Source organism: Gossypium hirsutum, chromosome A04 (genome assembly GCF_007990345.1).
Source record: "Gossypium hirsutum isolate 1008001.06 chromosome A04, Gossypium_hirsutum_v2.1, whole genome shotgun sequence".
NCBI lineage: Eukaryota > Viridiplantae > Streptophyta > Magnoliopsida > Malvales > Malvaceae > Gossypium > Gossypium hirsutum.
In genome coordinates this window covers 75,926,825-75,945,541 of record NC_053427.1, presented here as the reverse complement: position 1 = coordinate 75,945,541, position 18,717 = coordinate 75,926,825, and the positions used below count along the sequence as shown (strand labels likewise).

Genomic DNA, 18,717 nt, shown 5'->3' with positions numbered 1-18,717 from the left:
ACAAAAAACGCCGCAAATATTATACATTAGCGGCGTTTGCAATAAAACGCCGCAAAAAACTGAGCAATAGCGGCGTTTTTGATCCAAACGCCGCTAAAAACTGAGCAATAACGGCGTTTTTGGTCCAAACGCCGCTAAAAACTGAACAATAGCGACGCTTTTGGAAAAACGCCGCTATAGGTCGAGGTTTTAGCGGCACTTTTGAAAAAACCCAAAAGTATAAATATTATTTTAAAATATATATATATCAAAATGGGTTAAATCCCAAAAGTATACATGAACAATGGTTTAGTGTGCAATAAGTTAAATCCTAAAAGCATAAATTATGAACACAATTATTGATATAACATCATTTTATATTTATATATTGCATACATAAATATTTATATTTTTTCAATATAAAAATATATTGATGTATTTATTTTTTAAAATGTGTATGATTAAATCAAAATTAAAGTTTCAATTATACATTTAAACCACAATTAGAATTTCGCATCTACAATTACACATTAAATCGAAATTCATATATAATTCTGATATGTATCTCTATCAAAATTTAGGTGTATACATATAATTAAATATCTAATTATGGTTTAAGGGTTGGGGTTAAGGGTTTATGGTTTATGTTTTATGGTTTAGAGTGTAAGGGATAGGGGTTATGATATAATGTTTATTATTTTGGGGTTTAGAATTTATGATTTAAGATTTAAGGTTTAATGTCCATGATTTAAGGGTTTATGATATAATGTTTATTGTTTTTGGTTTAGAGTTTATGGTTTAGAGTTTGTGGTTTTTTGGTTTACAATTAGGATCGTAGTACTGGTAATGGTTTTAGGGGTTAGGCTATTAAGGTTTAAGAGTTAGGATTTTTTATAAGATAACAAAAAATCAAATTATTTTTGGGTTTAGGTAAGTAATAAGATTCTTTTTTAATTACTTTTATCCCTTGTAATATATATATTTAGGGTTTAGGATATAGGTTTATAGTTTAGGGTTTAGGTTTAGGGTTTACTATTGGAAAATTGAAGCAACATTTGGATTTTATTGAGAAAAATTTTAAAAGTAAAAATATAGAAAAACACATGTCAAAAATGAAAAAAAAATAAAATACTATTAATTAAAATAATTTTAAAGTTATTTTTGGATATATGACTGCTTTTTTTAATTTATATATTAATTAATTTCTTATATAATTATAAAAAAGATAATAATTGTTTTAATATATTAAAATTATCAATATAGTTTAAATTATTTAAGAGATAATGATAAAGTTTATATATATTAAAATAAAATAATGGATTTTTAGCAGAGCAAAACGGCACCATACTGTGTAAAAGGAAAAAACGCCGCAAAAGATAAACAACGCCGCAAAAGATAAACAATAACGGCGTTTTTATAAAAAATGCCGCAAAAAATCTTACACAAAACGGCACCGTTTTATTACCCAAAATGCCTTAAAACTTTTTCCCTAAATCGGTTCCCCTTCCCCCCAAAATCCTAAAATCTCTTTTTTTTTCCCTCCTTTCTTTTTCCCAAAATCGGTTCCCTTCTTTCTTTTTCCTAAGATTTTTTTCTTTTGGATTCTTTTTCCTGTTTCTCTTTCTCTCCTAATTGAAGAATATTTTGATATCCTTTCTCAAAGGTGCATTCGGTAGCCTGGAGTTGCACCGGCACCAAGCTTGCTTCCGGTTCCGTCGATCAAACCACTCGAGTTTGGCATATTGAGCCTCACGGTCATGTAAGCTGTCACCCCTCTTTTTTTAATTTTCTTCGTTTTTCATTGTTTCTTTCTCTTCTGGGTATTTTGAATGTTGCTTTTTTATTACAGCACTAATAATGAATTGGGATTTGATTCGAGATGCGTCTTCGTGCACTCGTTCTCATGGGCATCCTTTTTCTTAGGCTTTTAGGCTTTTAGGTTCAGAAGGTGAATTTTGTCCTTTGATTGTTTTTGTTTTCTTAATGTTGTTAAAATTTTATATCAAGAGAAATAGTGGAAGGAAAGTTTCATGTTTGCATGGGAACTAAGTTAGATTTTTGTTTGGAGATTGTCATTTTCAGGAAAAAGATGACCTTGAGGCCAGGCTTCGTGAAGTTAATGAAACACTTGAGCAAGCATCATCCCAACAGTCAGGTCTGCAGCAAGAGCTTGAGCGCACATGTCAACAAGCAAATGAAGCATTGAAAGCAATGGATGCAGAGAGGCAGCAATTACGAAGTGCAAACAATAAGTATAACCACTGTTGAACTACATGATTCTAGCAATGAAGTTGAACAAAAAAAATGCTTATCCTTCATAATGAATCTCATTGTGTTAACACTGATTGATATAGTGGATAACATTTTTTTTCCTTATTATCAAACAAACCATGTGATATTTTCAGGAAAAGGAAAAGGAGAGCTGGGATGCTGCCTCTCTGGCATTTAAAACAAAACTGGAAGTTGCTGAGAGTAACTGCATTCGTGCTGAAATAGAAGCTGCTAAAATGAGAAGTATAAAAATTGTATTATCCTTTACTAAAATGAGAAGTTTAAATGAGTATAAACGACACTGATTCTGTTTCTGCATGTTGCAAATACACTGCTCTGACTTTTGAATGTATTCTATTCTATACTCATGACAATTCATTTTTCCTTCTAGGTTCTTGAGGATATCCAGGTGTCCATTAGAAATTTCCATGTTTTGTACAGTGGTATGCAATCAAATTCAGTAAGCATACCATCTTCTCCTGCCTTATGCTTCTTCTATGGTAACTCTTGTTTTTTTTTCCTCCATTTATTATAATAAATCTGATGCTTTGCAACTATTACTGTTTAAGTCACTTACATTTATTTGTGTTGTTTGCATTTGTTTTTAAGATTATTTTTATGTCTGTTGGCATTGCTTCTATATGTTGTTTTCTTTTTTGTACTTTATTGTCCCTTTTCTTTTCTTGTTGGTGATTCTAGCTCTAGGACTTTACCATTTATTACAAGAAATAGAAATTAAAGAAGATGGATGTCTACTTGCATGCTAATCATGATCTATTCTAGGGATGCAAGTAGACTTAGTAAGCCAGGGAACCATTGTAGATTTTCCTTGTGAACCACTTACTTGATCATCTATAATAACTATTGTCTTTATCTGTGTCTGACTGCTTTGTGGAGTCCCTGTTTTGAATTTTAGAATCATATGTAATCTCTTTAAAATTGGCATTAAATTGTTTTTAGGTTTTATAATTACATTTCTCTTTGTTATGTTATTATGCAACTTATTTGATTTAACGTCTGGATGCTTTTAGGAGTACTTGTTTTGAATTTTAGAACCATATGTAATTTCCTTAAAAATTGGCATTAAATTGTTTTTAGGTTTTATATTAACATTTCTCTTTGTTATGTTATTATGCAACTTATTTGATTTAAAATTTTAAAACATTTATTTACTTAAATGTTTTTGCAGGAGCAGGTTTTATTTGGTTTAAGATTCTCTAGCTTGACAATGTTAAAGCAAAATTCGGTTGGGTAATTTCTTATGTCTACTATAATGTTCTTGATTTTCATTGTAATTTTCACAGACACATACTCTCTTCCACTTTGTCATAGGGACATGAAGGAGTAAGTTATTTGAATTTCCTCAACTTAATGGCAATAATAGTTGTGGCTTGGCTTACATGTGAAATTTACCTTGTTCTGCATTAATTTTGTGAAGTTCCACTAACCAATGGCAAATTTAATTTGCATTTTGTTTTCTTTCGCTTTTTCATAAGTTTTGCAAAAATTAAGTCCAAATGCTGATTCTTAATTTGATACGTAATTAGCTCTAATTTCAAATAAATTTTTTCTTACCTTATAATGCAGGCTGAGAATGGGTCAGGTGAGCAAAGTTGTGGAGGTTGAAGGTTTGGAAATTTATTGTAGCATCTGCAAGGATACTGCCAAGGATTTGAGCTTGAGCAATACTGGGGGTTCTGAATCCTGGTTCAATTCACACAGTGTTGGCAGCATCTTGAAGGGCCTAGGTGGACCTTGTTTCTTTTCCCAGTTTTCAAGAAGTCTAATTCTGTTTTAAAATCTGTCCCTGAATTAGATGACTGTTAAGTTAATTATAGCATTCCACAAGATGATAAAACAAAAAGGAAAAACTTTATTCTGTTTTCTTGGATGGTGGGTGGGATAAGGAGCTAGAGGAATTGCATTCTATTGTTTTCAAAAAAGCATTATGTTAATTTTGAACATTTGTTTTCTGGTTTCAGTTTAGTAATGGTAAGGGCAGAAGCATTTTGTAGATTTAAGTGAAAAAGATAGGTTATGAGTTTAAAAGTTATGTGCTTATGTCTCTGGATAAAAACTCTCATTTTCAGGAGGGTGGTTTTTTAGAAGGTCTAAATTTAATTTAACCTTGTCAGGTAGAGCTGCAAATGAACCATGGCATGTGCTTGCATGTTAAGAGCTTAGCATGTCTCAATGTTGAGCTTATTTAGCTTTAAAAAACCTGCTTATGCTAGGCTTGATAGAAGCTTATCAAGTGTTTCCCTAATGATCTTATTTGGTTGAAATTCTGCATGTTCTTTTTGGCAAGGTACAAGCCACCAAAATTTGAGCAAGATGAGGATGTAAATCTTGATGATAATATCTTATATTTTACATGGTTATGATTTAAGTCCTTATTTCATTGATATCTTTATATTTAATCTAATTTTTATTGTTTATTTTAGTTTTGATTCTAAATTTTTATTTTAATATTTTTAGTTTAAATTTTAATAGAAAATTTAATTTGATAATGAATTTTAATAGAAAATTTTTATATTTATATCATGGATATTATTCTTCTCAATATTTTTGATAATGAATTTTAAATTTTTCATGACTTATAATTTTTTTTTTAAAATTTCATTACCTTTAGTGGCGTTTTTGGGAAAAGCGCCGCTAAAGGTCAAGACCTTAAGCGGCGTTTGTGGGAAAAGCGCCGCTAAAGGTCATGACTTTTAGCGGCGTTTGTGGGTAAAGACTTTTAGTGGCGTTTGTGGGGAAAGCGCCGCTAAAGGTCATGACCTTTACCGGCGTTTTTTTTAATAAACGCCACAAATTTTAGTGGCCCCGTTTATAGTGGCGTTTTTTGCGGTGCTTGTAAAAACGCCACAAATAGTTTTAGCGGCGCTTAAAAGAGCAGCTAAAGACCTTAAAAAATGTCGCTAAAAGTCAATTTTGCTGCAGTGCAATAAAATGATAGATTAATTTATTTTACAACATCTTGCATTTTCTAGATGCATAAGAAAGACTCTAAGATTTTGATCTATTAAAAGGAAATGACTACAATTATTTTTCAATGTAAATTTGAGATAACTTCAATTTTAACTATGTAATGCATAAATTTAATAGAAAAAAGAAAAGATAAGAAAGATGAAATTATACTTGTTAACTTGTTATCAATAAGAGAAAATGTTTGGAGAGAAGTAAATTTTCCATAACGAAAGGAATTTCACCTTAAACATATAATTAAATTAATCTAAATTTATAAATAAATAATTCAAAAATTGCAAACAGCAGTACAAACTTAACAAGGGAGAGGAAGCTAGTTTTTTTCCATAAAGTTGGGTTAATATTTTGATTGTAAGGAAATGGTATAAGACAAATCATATTTAAGCCATAAAGTTGAGATAATACATCTATTGACAAGATAACGATCTATGGTTGTTTAAGGAAAAAGTATTATATTAAGAAATTAATAAATTGTACACTAGTTAAAAATATATAACATTTGAAAGTAGAAAATCATATTTATATGTTAAGTTGTTATTAGAAAAATTGATGAATTTAAGAGAGTTATGTTTGTAATATTTATTGGAATTTCACTTGAAATTTATAATTAAATTCATAGCTTATTGGTACAACTCATGTACTGTGTTTATCTCTTATTCAATAATAGGAATTATGGCTGAGCAAAGATTAATTAAACAAATAAATAATAAGGCAAAGATTAGATTTTATATCAATTAGGTCATTTTGTTACTAAATTTGTTTATTTAACTATTAAATGACGCATTAGATTTTATATAGCATAGTTTAACTGTATAACAAATTGACACAAAATTAAAAGAAAAAAAGAAGGGCTTAAAGTAACAAATGCAAGAACGCTAGTATAAAATAAATTTACCGTAAAAAAAGAACATGTATGAATGTAATTTACACTACAGTCAATCACAGTAAACCTTTGAAATCTGTAATTTTAACATCTTCCGCTTCTATTGAATATGTCCTTTTAACAACGTGATGGTGGAAAAGTCGTTTTACAGGATTTAGGAGGTTGTTAAACTGGAGATTAGTGGATAAATCTATTCTAATGTATAATATGAAAGTTCATTTTGACACTTACAGTCATAGTTGGTCCATCCGATTCGTTGATTCACCAAATCATATACAAAGGTTTTAGGCATATAAAGCATTAAAATTTCAAGCACAAAGCTAAGCTTAGGCATACAAGTAACAAATTGTCTCCATCGTAACTTTTCTGAAAATTAAACACATTATCGAAAGCCCAGAATTCATGAAGTCCCCAAACAAGTATAACTTAATCGATCTGAACATTCCGTGTAGTGAAAATACCTCCTAAAATTGTTATCCTTTGACCCTGAAATTTCTGAAAGCCTAATATACAAAATGAAATAAAACGCTTGACTTTTTTTAATTTTTCTCAAGAAACAAATGGAAAAAACTTACTGATTGGTTGTGGAAAAAACGTCCCTAAAACCTTAAATTCGTGTAGTGTGCGTGTGAATGACTAACGGCTTCATTGCTGATTCGGGGTTTTTAAATTAGCGCCTAACACAATAAAATACTAAAAATAAATAGCTAAAACACCAACAGTTAACCCCAATTCATCCAGCCAAAAAGCCCTTAACAACAGAACCGATACTACCCAATAACCTACAAACAATCGTACTTACGCTTCCCAATTCGTCATATCTGAGTTGCCGAACGATTAAGATTGAATTTTCATAAATCATACATGATTAAAGGCTGATTAGGAAGTGATTTATTAGATTAAAATCTTGCTGGAAATAAGTGGTAAAAATAATAAAAATCGGCAGCCCCTAATGGTAGATCTAGGAGCAACACATCAACAAAATTGGCTACGAAGGGACTATTTTGAGAAACACCAAAAATATTTGTTTAAAGGATGATAAGGGACTGTTTTAAGCTTGAAAAAAAAATCAAGGCTGGAACAGCAGCATACTTTACTAAATAAAACTCAAATCGATAGTCACAAAAAGGAAAGATTTTTGGGCCACAACCACCACCAACGGTGACAATTGTGGGGACAACTTTGGGCAACTCAAAAGGAGTGTTTTAAAGGCTGAAAAATGACCATTTACATCAGTAATCAACACCAAAATTCCAAATCTAGAATGTCGAGTTTTTATACTAAAAAATTAAGAAGAAAAATGGAAGAATAAGACACTTACTTGAGACATATCTAAGGGTCGACAATGGTGAACCTTGTGGCAACTATGGAGGTATTCTTTCAAGTGATAAAATATCATATTTAAGACTGGAAAATTAAGGGAATAATATAGCAATGAAGAGAAGGAAAATGGTACAAAAGTCCACTGCTAATGAAGAAAAGATGGGTGACAAAAAAGGGGTTTTGGGCAGCGGCAAAGTGAAGGAGAAGAGAATAAAAATTGAAGAGGAAGAGAAGAGAGAAGTTGGATGAGGCAACTAGGGTTGGAAATTAATGACTAAAGGATGAATAGTTAATGAAAAAGTGATATTTATACCTAGGTTATAAGGTATGGGTAGCACAAAAATAGGCGGAAGGAGAAATTTTTCAAAATTAAGCTATTTTATAAGGAAAAGGATTCAAACTCAAGACCTTGATCTATTTGCACTGATTACTCATTTTTCTTTTAACCACTGGGTCACTTACTCATCTTTGAAAGAATTCTACATTCTTTTAAGCAAAAGTTTGGGATGTTATAACTCTTCCCTCTTAAAGAAATTTCAGGCTCAAAATTTACGTAATTCAAATAGGTGAGGATATTGAAGCTGAATTGAGTCCTTTGGCTTCAAAGTAGCCTATTCAAAGCCACGATTCCTCCAAATAACTTTAACCAAAGGAATTTTCTTCCTCCCCAAATCCTTAACCTCATGGTCTAACCTCAATCTCCTTAACTTAAACAATATGGGAGGGATCAAATCGATATAGTCTCAACATCGAAACATAGAACACATCGTGAATGCGATCCAACTCAGTAAACAATTCAAGTTGATTTGCAATAGGACCAACCCTCTTAAGCAACCAATAAGGTCCAATAAATCTAGGGCTCAACTTGCTTGTCTAACCGAATCTCAAAACCTTCTTCCATGGAGAAACCTTAAGAAAAACCCAATCTCCTACACTGAATTCAATGTCCATGCGCTTTAAATCAATATACAAATTCTGTCTATTCGAAGTCACCATTAATCTGTCTCGAATTAACCGAATTTTATCTTCAATATTCAAAACCAATTCTGGGCCCAATAACTTTTTTTCACTCAACTCAGTACAACATAAAGGCAAGTGACACTTACGACCATAAAGAGCCTCGTAAGGTGGCATTTGGATACTGGACTAGAAGCTATTATTATAGGCGAACTCCGCCATCAGTAGATGCTCCTCCCAAATACCTTGAAAATCTATCACACAACTTTTTAGCATATCATCTAAAATTTTAATGACCCCCTCTGACTGACCATTGGACTACGAATGAAAAGTGGTACTGAAGTCTAACCGCATACCCAAAGCCTTGTGCTATTTCTTCCAGAATCAAGATGTAAAGCAGGGATCTCGATCTAAAATAATTGATACTGGTACACCGTACAATCTCACTATCTCGAAAATATAAAGCTTAGCTAGCTTCTGAATAGAATAATCAGTACAAACCAAAATAAAATGAACATTCTTAGTCAATCTGTCCACTATGACCCTTATAAAATCTTTCTTAGTAGGTGTTAAAGGCAATCCACTAACAAAGTCCATAGTCACCCTCTCCTACTTCCACTGTGGAAAATGATTTAGTTGTAGTAACCCAAATGGAAACTGAAGCTCAGCCTTGTTGGCAAGTCAAACATTTCGACACCAACTCAATTACCTCACATAATATCCGACCACCAATACATTTCCCTTAAGTCACGGTACATCTTATTACTACTAGGATGCATAACATAAGGGCTATTATATGCTTCCTGTAGTATAGATTTCTTTAAACCCTGATCACTCAGTACATAGTACCTGCCTCTAAAATACAAAATACCATCAAAATTAATCCCGAAGTCCTCAGTCGACCCATCCTCAACCTGTTTAAATTGAGGTGCTAAAGATTCATCCATACTCTGCTTACCTCTGATTTCCTGAACCCAAATAGGCTTTACTTGCAACTCAGCTAAGACACCCCCTCATCAAATAGACTCAAACGAGCAAACATAGCCCTCAAGTCAAACATTTCCTTTCTACTCAAAGCGTTTGCCACTAGATTAGTTCTCTTAGGGTGATACTCCATCATGCAATCATAGTCTTTTAACAATTCAATCATGAGTAGGATAACAACAACCATGTAAATAATACACTTCTCACTATACAAGTAGTGTCTCTAGATTTTAAGAGTGAAAACAACAACTGCCAACTCCAAATCATGAGTAGGATAATTACATTCATGTGGCCTATGCTATCTCGAGGCATAAGCTACTACCTTACCACCCTGCATTAAAACACGTCCAAGCCCAACATGTGAAGCATCACTGAACACAACATAATTTTTACCAGATTCTGGCTAAATTAGAATGGGAGCTTTAGTCAACAAAGATTTTGGTTTCTTAAAGCTGTCCTACTGCTCTTTTTCCTACTAAAATGGAGTATTCTTCCTTAATAGCTTAGTCAATGGGGCTGCTATCAAGGAAAAACCTTCAACAAACCTTCTATAGTATTGTAAACTCTAAATTATATAGATTTTTATAGTTGTTTATGACACATTTCTACTTAAAAATTATGCTAATTTTGAGTATTTGGATATTTATTTGGGTTAGTTTTGTTTTCATTTAAACAAATTTATGCTTTTATGTGTTAATTTTTTGCATAATATAATTATTTCATGTTACATAATAATTTACTTTATTTAATTGTTTTAGTGGGACCATGGAATTAATAAAGTTGAAAAGCTTATTTATTAATTATACATGGACATGAGCTCTATTTCACCTTAGTTGGATGACAAAGATAAACAAATTGGGTCAAGAGAAGGTCACTTTGATCCTACTAAAGTTGATTTAATTGAAGAGCAAGTTTGACAATTATTTGGGTCACAAAACTTGTAACACCCCGAACCCGAGACCGTCGCCGGAGTCGAACACGAGGTGTTAACAGACTTCAAACCACTTATTTGACATTTCCCAGACAAGCTGCCAATCTGCGTACTAGTCGCTTTAAAAATCATATCTTGAGTTCTGAAACTCGAAATTCAGTTCCGTAAATTTTCCCTGGAACTAGACTCATATACCTATATGGTAGAATTTTTGTAGAATTTTTGGTCGGGCCAATTAGTACAGTTTATTAGTTAAATTATCCCCTATTACAGGGTGCGACTACACTGACCTTCATGCATTACGATTTGGATAACTCCCTGCACAGAGCTTCAATACTGATGCTGTTTGTTTCTATAGAAACTAGACTCAGAGAGGAATCTATACATATAAGGCATGACTCCTAATTATCTCTGGTTAATTTATAATGAATTTCCAAAGTCGGAGCAGGGAACCCAGAAACCGTTCTGGCCCTGTCTCACGAGAACCTGAATATCTCTTAACATACTGTCCATATGATCGTTTCGTTACTTCTATATGAAAATAGACTCATCGAGCTTCGATTACATAATTTATTCACTATTTAATTTCATTCCTACTAATTTTTGTAATTTTTCAATCCCACGTCACTGCTGCTGCCAGCATCTGTTACTGAAGCAACTATGCCCATTTCGTGATTTCTCATTGATCTAACTAGTAATTCATCATACATATCACAAAATTATAATCATGACTAGCCATACCAAAGGCTAATCATTGTCAAACATCTCCCTACTACACTATTGCCATATCATGAATCTTAACACCAAAATTAATCAGCCATGACATATGGCATAAAAATCGAATTACCAAGACTTACGACCTAACGTTATAAAACCAAATCCAACCGAACATTTATGCCATTTTCGCATGGCTAAAAGTTTACATACCAAATTTCAACAAAACATATTAGCCTATACATGCCGAAATGTTCTCCTAGACCGACTAAAAAGAAAATACCAAAAGTTGCTAGCCGGTGTGATGACTTCGATGACGGCCCGATCACGCAAAAAGAGACGAGTCCAAGAAACCTAAAATAGGTGACAAGGAAACACCGAGTGAGTATATAACTCAGTAAGTCATAAGCAATGCACTACCATCCATTAATAACATTATCACAAGAGGAAACAAACGGAACGAGGCTAGTTACTCCATCCATACCGAACCATACCATAGTTCCTTAGACCTATCGGTTCAATCTCATACCAAGTCATGCATTCACATTCCATATACTAATCAATAGGATATTTGAGGCATTTTCATACATCATTGTATTTTCGTTACAATCATACAACTAAACGACCTTTCACCTATTCCACGATAAATCTTATGTACGTGACTTCAATTATAATTGTCACATAGGTTCAAACTTTCCAAGCTCAACTTCAAATATAAACATAACGCCTATTAGTCACGAACTCAAGGTACTTACCCGATCCGCTGTCCGTGATCAACTCAATAATGTCGCACACTTAGTGTCCATAGTGATTCAAAAGTATATATTAAGTCCGCACACTCAGTGCTATATAATCAACTCGCACACTTAGTGCTATATAATCAAACTCGCACACTTAGTGCTACATAATCAAACTCGCACACTTAGTGCTACATAATCAAACTCGCACACTTAGTGCTGTACAATTTAAACCCGCACACTTAGCGCCAATCTCATGATCATAAATGTTTATACCCGCACTCTTAGTGCTGAGATCAACAACTCAATACATCTCACCTCTTTTCTTTTCATTCAACACTTTCATCACCACATACATACATGTATATATATATTTATCATTCCATTCAGCATCATTACATAGACGTTATGACCATTTAAATTAATACAAACTATATGCTTAATGACTTACTTTGTGTTGGGTAAGACGGTTCCAACTCGGCTACTCGATGATCTTTTCTTTGCCTTTGCTTGATTCTCCTCCTTTAACTCCTTGAGCTTAATCAATAAATCAACTAGTTTAACCGCCCTGCTAAATATTTACAATCCGATTACACATGCATATGTATGTTAGTATATTCGGCAATCACCCTTACTAATCACCCATTTAGTCGATTTTAGGGAATTAAATATAATATCTCTAGGATGTACTCTACATGGCCGAATATACCATGTTAGTTTTTTTAACATTTCCTATGTAATTACATATAGGTTTTTACACTTTAAGTTTCACACATTTCACCTTTTAATGCCTATTGCTCATCCCTTTGATCTTAACCTAAATGACAACTCCCTCTCCCCATATCTCAACCGAATTATCCATAACATCAAGACTAAAATTTTGCACCTTGAACTTCATACATTTATAAAAACTTCCATAACTCATTCGGCTTTAACAATTACCCATTTCTCATAAAAGAAATTAACAAATAAAATGAACATTCCATTAACCCATATGGCCGAATGTACCAAGCATTACTTAACTAAAATTCCACAAATTTCAACCTCATAATAATCTCTACTTATTCAATACAACATGAAACAACCTCTACTCCTAACCTCTTGATATACGGCTTAATGCCCAAACCACCATAAAAGTTTGATTTTTCATGACATTGCCGAAATGCATTTCAACAATTAGCTCAACATACAAAGGAAGTTAAAACCAACATTTCAAAACTTACCTCCAACTAGAAAAAGGGTTGCCGAATTGCCTTAATGAAAACTTCCCTATTTCTTTCCTTTTTGTTTCGGTTTTGGCAAGATGGAGAAGAAGATGAACACTCCTCTTCCCTTTTTCTCTTTTATTCAATTTTATTATAATTATTTTAAGCCATTTGTTAACTAAACAAAACATATTAAATTAGAATAAGTGGAGCACCATCACCCTTTGGCCGGCCACTCTTCATCTTTTGGGTAAATTGACATGCAAAACCACCCTTTTTGGTACATGCACTAATAGACCATTTTAAATTAGCCTATCATGTTTCACCATGTCTCATATCGATCCTTATTTAATAATTTCTCATGCAATTGGCAAAATTAGAGAATGAAACTTCCACATACTCATGCACACACATAATAAGCATAGAATATAGCAATTAATTATTTTTATGACTCGGTTTTGTGGTCCCGAAATCACTTCCCGACTAGGGTCAATTTTGGGCTGTCACAAAACTGTCCAAGTAAGGGGGAAAAAAGCCCAATTCGGCAGGGGCATCTGAGCAGCCTAAAATTAGCTTTTGGAAAATTTATTCAGATGTCCTTACACTTGTAAAAAAATTAAAAATAAGCTCCCAAAAAACACCCAAGAAATCGTCCAACCCTTGCTTGATTCATGCATGAAATCAAGCATGAATCAAGCAACCATTAACCTCCCTCTCCACATTTCATGGCCGGCCAAGTGAAAGAGATATTTAAGGGATGGTTCGACAATTTTTAGCAAACCTCTAAGCATCCCTTCAAGTTTAAATTGGCATCCCCTTTCACAACATCCAGCTCGCTCACTTCACATTCTATCACATTTTCTCTCATCTCCTTTCCTCTCACTCTCACGTATAAACCATCCATTTTCCCCTTCCATTTAGCTACCAATTCCTTGAGAAAATTCTCTCTTGGCTAGCCATCTTGAGGAGCATTTTGTAAAGGAGCAATTATAAGGATCAGAGGAAGCCATCGCAATCAATTTCTAGAAGATTGCTGAAATTATTCAGAGTTTCTTCTTCCTTAATCTTTATTATTGTTTAACATGTTTGGAATTTTCTTTGTTTTTTTCATTAATGATGATAACTTAATTTTGTTTATCTAGAATGAAGTTCATTTGATTTATGTTCATGATGTTCTATGCCTCAATCGATCCTGCTTTTAATTAAAATCCTACATGTATTTCATTCATTAAAATGTGATTGAATTCATTAGAATTAGTTGATCAATCCTAGCTAGATGACTATTAATGGATGCAACAATTGAAAGGTGCATGCTTAATTTAGATCCTAGCTCGATTAAATTAAAGGTTCGTAATAACTCGAGATAGCTCTATTACATTGCATAATTTTTAGAGTTGTGTGATTAAAGCGTTTCAAACCTAATCGGTCCCTATTACTTCACATAAACTCTAAGAAACCCTTAGTTAAATATGATCATGGTAGTATGCATGTTTTTCTAAGTAAAAGATTTCGAAATAACTTAATAACGGTTTTAAAGTTAATGAAAGATCGAGTTGCCATGGAAGATTTTTCGAAACATTGTGAACATGATGAAAATGAACCAAGTCAAATGTTGTTTATTGTAGCCTATTCATGTTATTGTTGTTAAAGCTTGCAACTTTTCTACTAAACCCATCTAATGCATTTTAATTATTTATCACACTTAGGTTAATTTGCATTTAGGACAATTTTGCATCTAGTTATTTATTTTTACATAAATCACTCAAAATTGTTGTGTTTTTCTCACGACTACTAATTAATATGTATAGTCCCTATGGAGACGATAAATCTTTTACTTACTTATTACTTGATAACGACTGTGTACACTTACACAAACCTACGCATTACAAGTTTTTGGCGTCGTTGATGGGAACTGTTAATTTAATCATTATTTGTGAAATTATTTCTTGGAATTTGGTTTATTTATTTTTATTTTTATTTAATTAATTTTTTATTTTTTATTCTTTATTTTTTGTGATTTATTTTCTAGTATTTATTGGCATAGATTGAATCATTGATTTGCTTATTGTAGACCCTAAAATTGAGCAGACATTGAGAAAAAGAAGACGTGAAAGATTAGCCCTAAGATAAGTCGCAAAAATGGACCTTGAAAATCAAAACGATGTTCAAGGAAATGGAGTTGTTAATGCTCATAATCCAATCCTTATTGTTGATGATAGGGATCGAGCTATAAGACAATATGCAGTGCCATTTTTTAATGAGTTAAATTTGGGAATTAGGAGACCGGAGGTTAAGGCACCGCAATTTGAATTGAAGCCTGTGATGTTTCAGATGCTTTAAACAATGGGCCAATTTAGTGGAATGCCCATAATAGATCCACACCTTCACCTTCGACTATTCATGGAGCTGAGCGGTTCCTCATTGAGATTGAAGTTGTTTCTGTACTTTTTGTGAGATCAAGCACAAACATGGTTTAATTCGTTGCCACAACATTCAATTTCAACTTGATAAGAATTAGCTGAACGCTTTTTGGTAAAGTATTTCCCACCTAGAAAAAAATGATAGGTTGCAGAATGAGACCACCACTTTTCAATAGATGGATGATGAGTCCTGATACGAGGCATGGGAAAGATTTAAGGAGTTAGCGTCGTAGATGCCTCCACCATGAGCTTCCACATTGCATATTGTTGGAGACATTTTATAACAGTCTCAATGCATACATAAGGTTAGTGGTATATGCTTTTGCGAATGGTGCTCTTTTTTTGAAGTCTTATAATGAGGCTTACAAGATCATCGAGAGAATAGCCAGTAACAACTACTAGTGGTTGACAAATCGAGCATCTTCAGGAAGGCGAATGGTCAGAATGCATGAAGTAGACTCCCTTACTTCACTATTAGCTCAGATATCTTCATTCTCTTCAATGTTGAAATAGTTTACTACTAACAATTTTAATCATGTTGCAACTTAGCCACAAAGTCAATTCAATGTTGTTTATTGTGTATATTGTGGGGATGGTCATTCTTTTGAGAATTGTAAATCAAATGCCAAGTTTATTTATTATGTAGGAAATCAACACCAAAATAGAAGTGGACAAGGACCATAGTCCAACTTCTATAAACCTTCATGGCGAAACCATCCAAAATTTTCTTGGAGTAACTAAGGAAATGGACCAAACAACACTTACATACAGCATAGACCAAGTCAATCTCAAGGGTTCAATCAACAAGTTCAGAAACAACCACAAGCTGAAACATCTAATAGTTTGGAGAATTTGTTGAAGGCGTACATGGAAAAGAATAACGCCTGAATCCAAAGGCAAGCAACAACATTGAATAATTTGGAGAACTAAATGGGTCAGTTAGCTACGAAGCTTCATAATAGACCGCTAGAAGCCTTGTTGAGCGATACAAAAATCCTAGGAATTTGGGTAATGAACATTGCAAGGTAGTTGCTTTACGAAGTGGTAAGACTTTGGAACCCAAGGAAGCTGTGGTTGAAGATGAACCTATTGAGAGTGAGGTAATTCAATCAATAGCTGAAATCCCTGCATTGGAAGAGCCAAAACTTACAAATTCTGATGAGGTAAAATCTAAACTAGTGAATTATTACAAGCTAACACCTTCTTTAGATGCAGATTTATCTACTTAGAAAATTTGTCCAATCCAAGCCAAAGTTCCATCACCTCCATATCCTCAAAGACTCCAGCTACATAAGTAGAAACAATAGGTGCAATTTAAAAAGCTTTTGGATGTTCTAAAGCAAAATTCACATCAATATCCCGTTGGTGGAGGCCTTAAAGCAATTGCCTAACTATGTCAAGTTCATAAAGGACATTCTGTCCAAGAAGAAGAAGTTTAGTGATTTTGAGACTGTAGCTTTAACGAATTAATGCAGCGCATTTCTACAGAACAAGCTACCTCCAAAACTAAAGGACATCGGAAGCTTTACTATACCTTGTAATATTGAATAATCTTATTATTGTAAAGCTTTATACGATCTTGGAGTGAGCATTAAGTTGATGTCGAAGTCTATTTTCAAGTTGTTGGGAATAGGTGAAGTAAGGCACGAATGTGACACTTCAATTGGAAAATCGATCTTTGGAATTCCAAAAAGGAAAGATCAAGGATGTTTTGGTACGTGTAGATAAGTTTATTTTTCCTACTAATTTCATTGTCTTAGATTTTGAACCAGAAAAGAAATTGTTGATAATCTTGGGAGACCTTTCCTAGCCACGGGAAGAACATTAATAGACATGCAAAAAGTTAAACTCACCATGAGAGTTCAAGACGATCAGGTAACATTTAATGTTCTTAAAGCCATGAAATTCCCTGATCCATTAGAAGAATGTTTAATGATGGAGGAATTAGAAACCTTTGTTTCTATGGAATGGGAGAACAATCTTGTAGAATGTCCATTGGAAAAAACTTTAAGGTCTGAGCCATTGGAAGATGAACAAGGTAATGAAAATATGGCTTTGATGGAAGCCAATCCAATGGACTATGTTCAACCAGCACGGTTTGAACCATTAGAGTTGGAAGCTTCAGAATATACACAACCAAAGTTGTCAATCGAGGAACCGCCTAAACTTGAACTAAAGGTACTTTCTTCTCATTTGAAATACGTTTATTTGGGTAAATGTTCTACTTTGCATGTGATTGTTTCAACATAACTAACAGAACGTTAAGAGGAGTAGTTGATTGAAGTCTTAAAGAAGTTTAAAAAGGCAATTGGTTGGACGATAGCTGATATTCGAGGAATAAGCCTATCCTTTTGTATGCACAAGATTATTTTAGAAAAGGGAAAACGAGCTAGAATCGATGGGAAAAGAAGACTCAATCCAATCATGAAAGAGGTAGTTTGAAAGGAAGTTATCAAATGGTTAGATGCAAGAATTATCTACCCTATCTTAGATAGTTCATGGGTAAGCCCAGTATAGTGTGTACCAAAAAAAGGTGGAGTCCTGATTGTTAATAATGAACGTAACGAGTCCATCCAGACAAGAATGGTCACTGTTTGGAGTATCTGTATAGACTACATAAAATTGAACAAAGTAACTCGAAAAGATCATTTTCTGTTGCCTATTATGGATCAAATGTTAGACCGACTAACATGTAATGAATTTTATTGTTTCTTAGATGGATATTCGGATATAAACAAATAGTTGTAGCCCCAAAAGACCAACACGAAATGAATTTTACTTGCCCATACGATACGTTTGCTTTTAGGCGAATGTCTTTCGATTTATGCAACGCACCTACAACATTTCAATGATGCATGATGACAATATTTACTAATATGGTAGAAAATTTTGTTGAGGTATTCATCGATGATTTTTTTATTTTTGAGAATACTTATGATGTTTGTTTGATAATTTGGCTAAGGTACTTAGGATATGCGAGGAGACAAATCTTATCCTTAACTGAAAGAAATGTCACTTTATGGTTAAGGAACGAGTTGTTGTAGGACACACAATTTCCAGAAACGGGATCGAAGTTGACAAAGCAAAGGTGGATGTAATTGAAAAATTACCACTTCCAGTTAGTATGAAAAGAGTTAGAAGTTTTTTAGGCCATGCTGATTTTTACCGAAAATTTATTAAAGATTTTTCAGAAATTTGTAAGCCTTTGTATTCATTATTAGAAAAAGACACCATTTTTTAGTTTGAAAAAACATGCTTGAAAGCTTTTGAGGAATTAAAAAGTCGATTAATCTCAGCCCTAATAATCGTTACACCAGATTGGAGC

The 18,717-nt window shown here is 33.2% G+C and overlaps 1 protein-coding gene, 1 long non-coding RNA gene and 1 other non-coding gene across 15 annotated transcripts; 1 reads left to right on the top strand and 2 right to left on the bottom strand.

The window, feature by feature from the left end:
* Nucleotides 1–1,427: 1,427 nt before the first annotated feature.
* LOC107930133 (uncharacterized) lies at nt 1,428–4,655 on the top strand. 13 transcript variants are annotated; one of them, XR_005925685.1, is made up of 7 exons: nt 1,428–1,738; nt 1,829–1,927; nt 2,048–2,231; nt 2,385–2,493; nt 2,642–2,710; nt 3,440–3,501; nt 3,838–4,655. XR_005925685.1 is itself a non-coding variant. In XM_041111385.1 (6 exons), the coding sequence occupies exons 3-6, from the start codon at nt 2,487–2,489 to the stop codon at nt 4,046–4,048; spliced, it is 360 nt and encodes a 119-aa protein (XP_040967319.1). In that variant the 5' UTR covers nt 1,456–1,738; nt 2,062–2,231; nt 2,385–2,486; the 3' UTR covers nt 4,049–4,655. The 13 variants fall into 13 exon arrangements, 3 of the variants coding, with proteins under 3 accessions (XP_040967319.1, XP_040967318.1, XP_040967320.1); XR_005925682.1 differs by having other exon boundaries at nt 2,385–2,504; nt 2,642–2,750; XR_005925681.1 differs by having other exon boundaries at nt 1,437–1,738; nt 2,062–2,231; nt 2,385–2,504; nt 2,642–2,750.
* Nucleotides 4,656–6,348: 1,693 nt separating this feature from the next.
* LOC107930135 (uncharacterized) lies at nt 6,349–7,723 on the bottom strand. The gene is made up of 2 exons (XR_001692972.2): nt 7,443–7,723; nt 6,349–6,798 (listed from the first exon to the last, which is right to left on the bottom strand). It is a non-coding gene; the product is annotated as an uncharacterized lncRNA (long non-coding RNA).
* A 7,813-nt stretch (nt 7,724–15,536) lies between these two features.
* LOC121228701 (small nucleolar RNA R71) lies at nt 15,537–15,643 on the bottom strand. Its single transcript, XR_005926276.1, has one exon. It is a non-coding gene; the product is annotated as a small nucleolar RNA R71 (small nucleolar RNA).
* Between the last annotated feature and the right edge of the window lie 3,074 nt (nt 15,644–18,717).

Coding starts and splice junctions, on each gene's coding strand:
- LOC107930133 (XM_041111385.1), top strand. Junction 2,711..3,439: donor GTGGTATGCAATCAAATTCA/GTAAGCATACCA, acceptor ATGTTTTTGCAG/GAGCAGGTTTTATTTGGTTT. Junction 3,502..3,837: donor TTAAAGCAAAATTCGGTTGG/GTAATTTCTTAT, acceptor CTTATAATGCAG/GCTGAGAATGGGTCAGGTGA.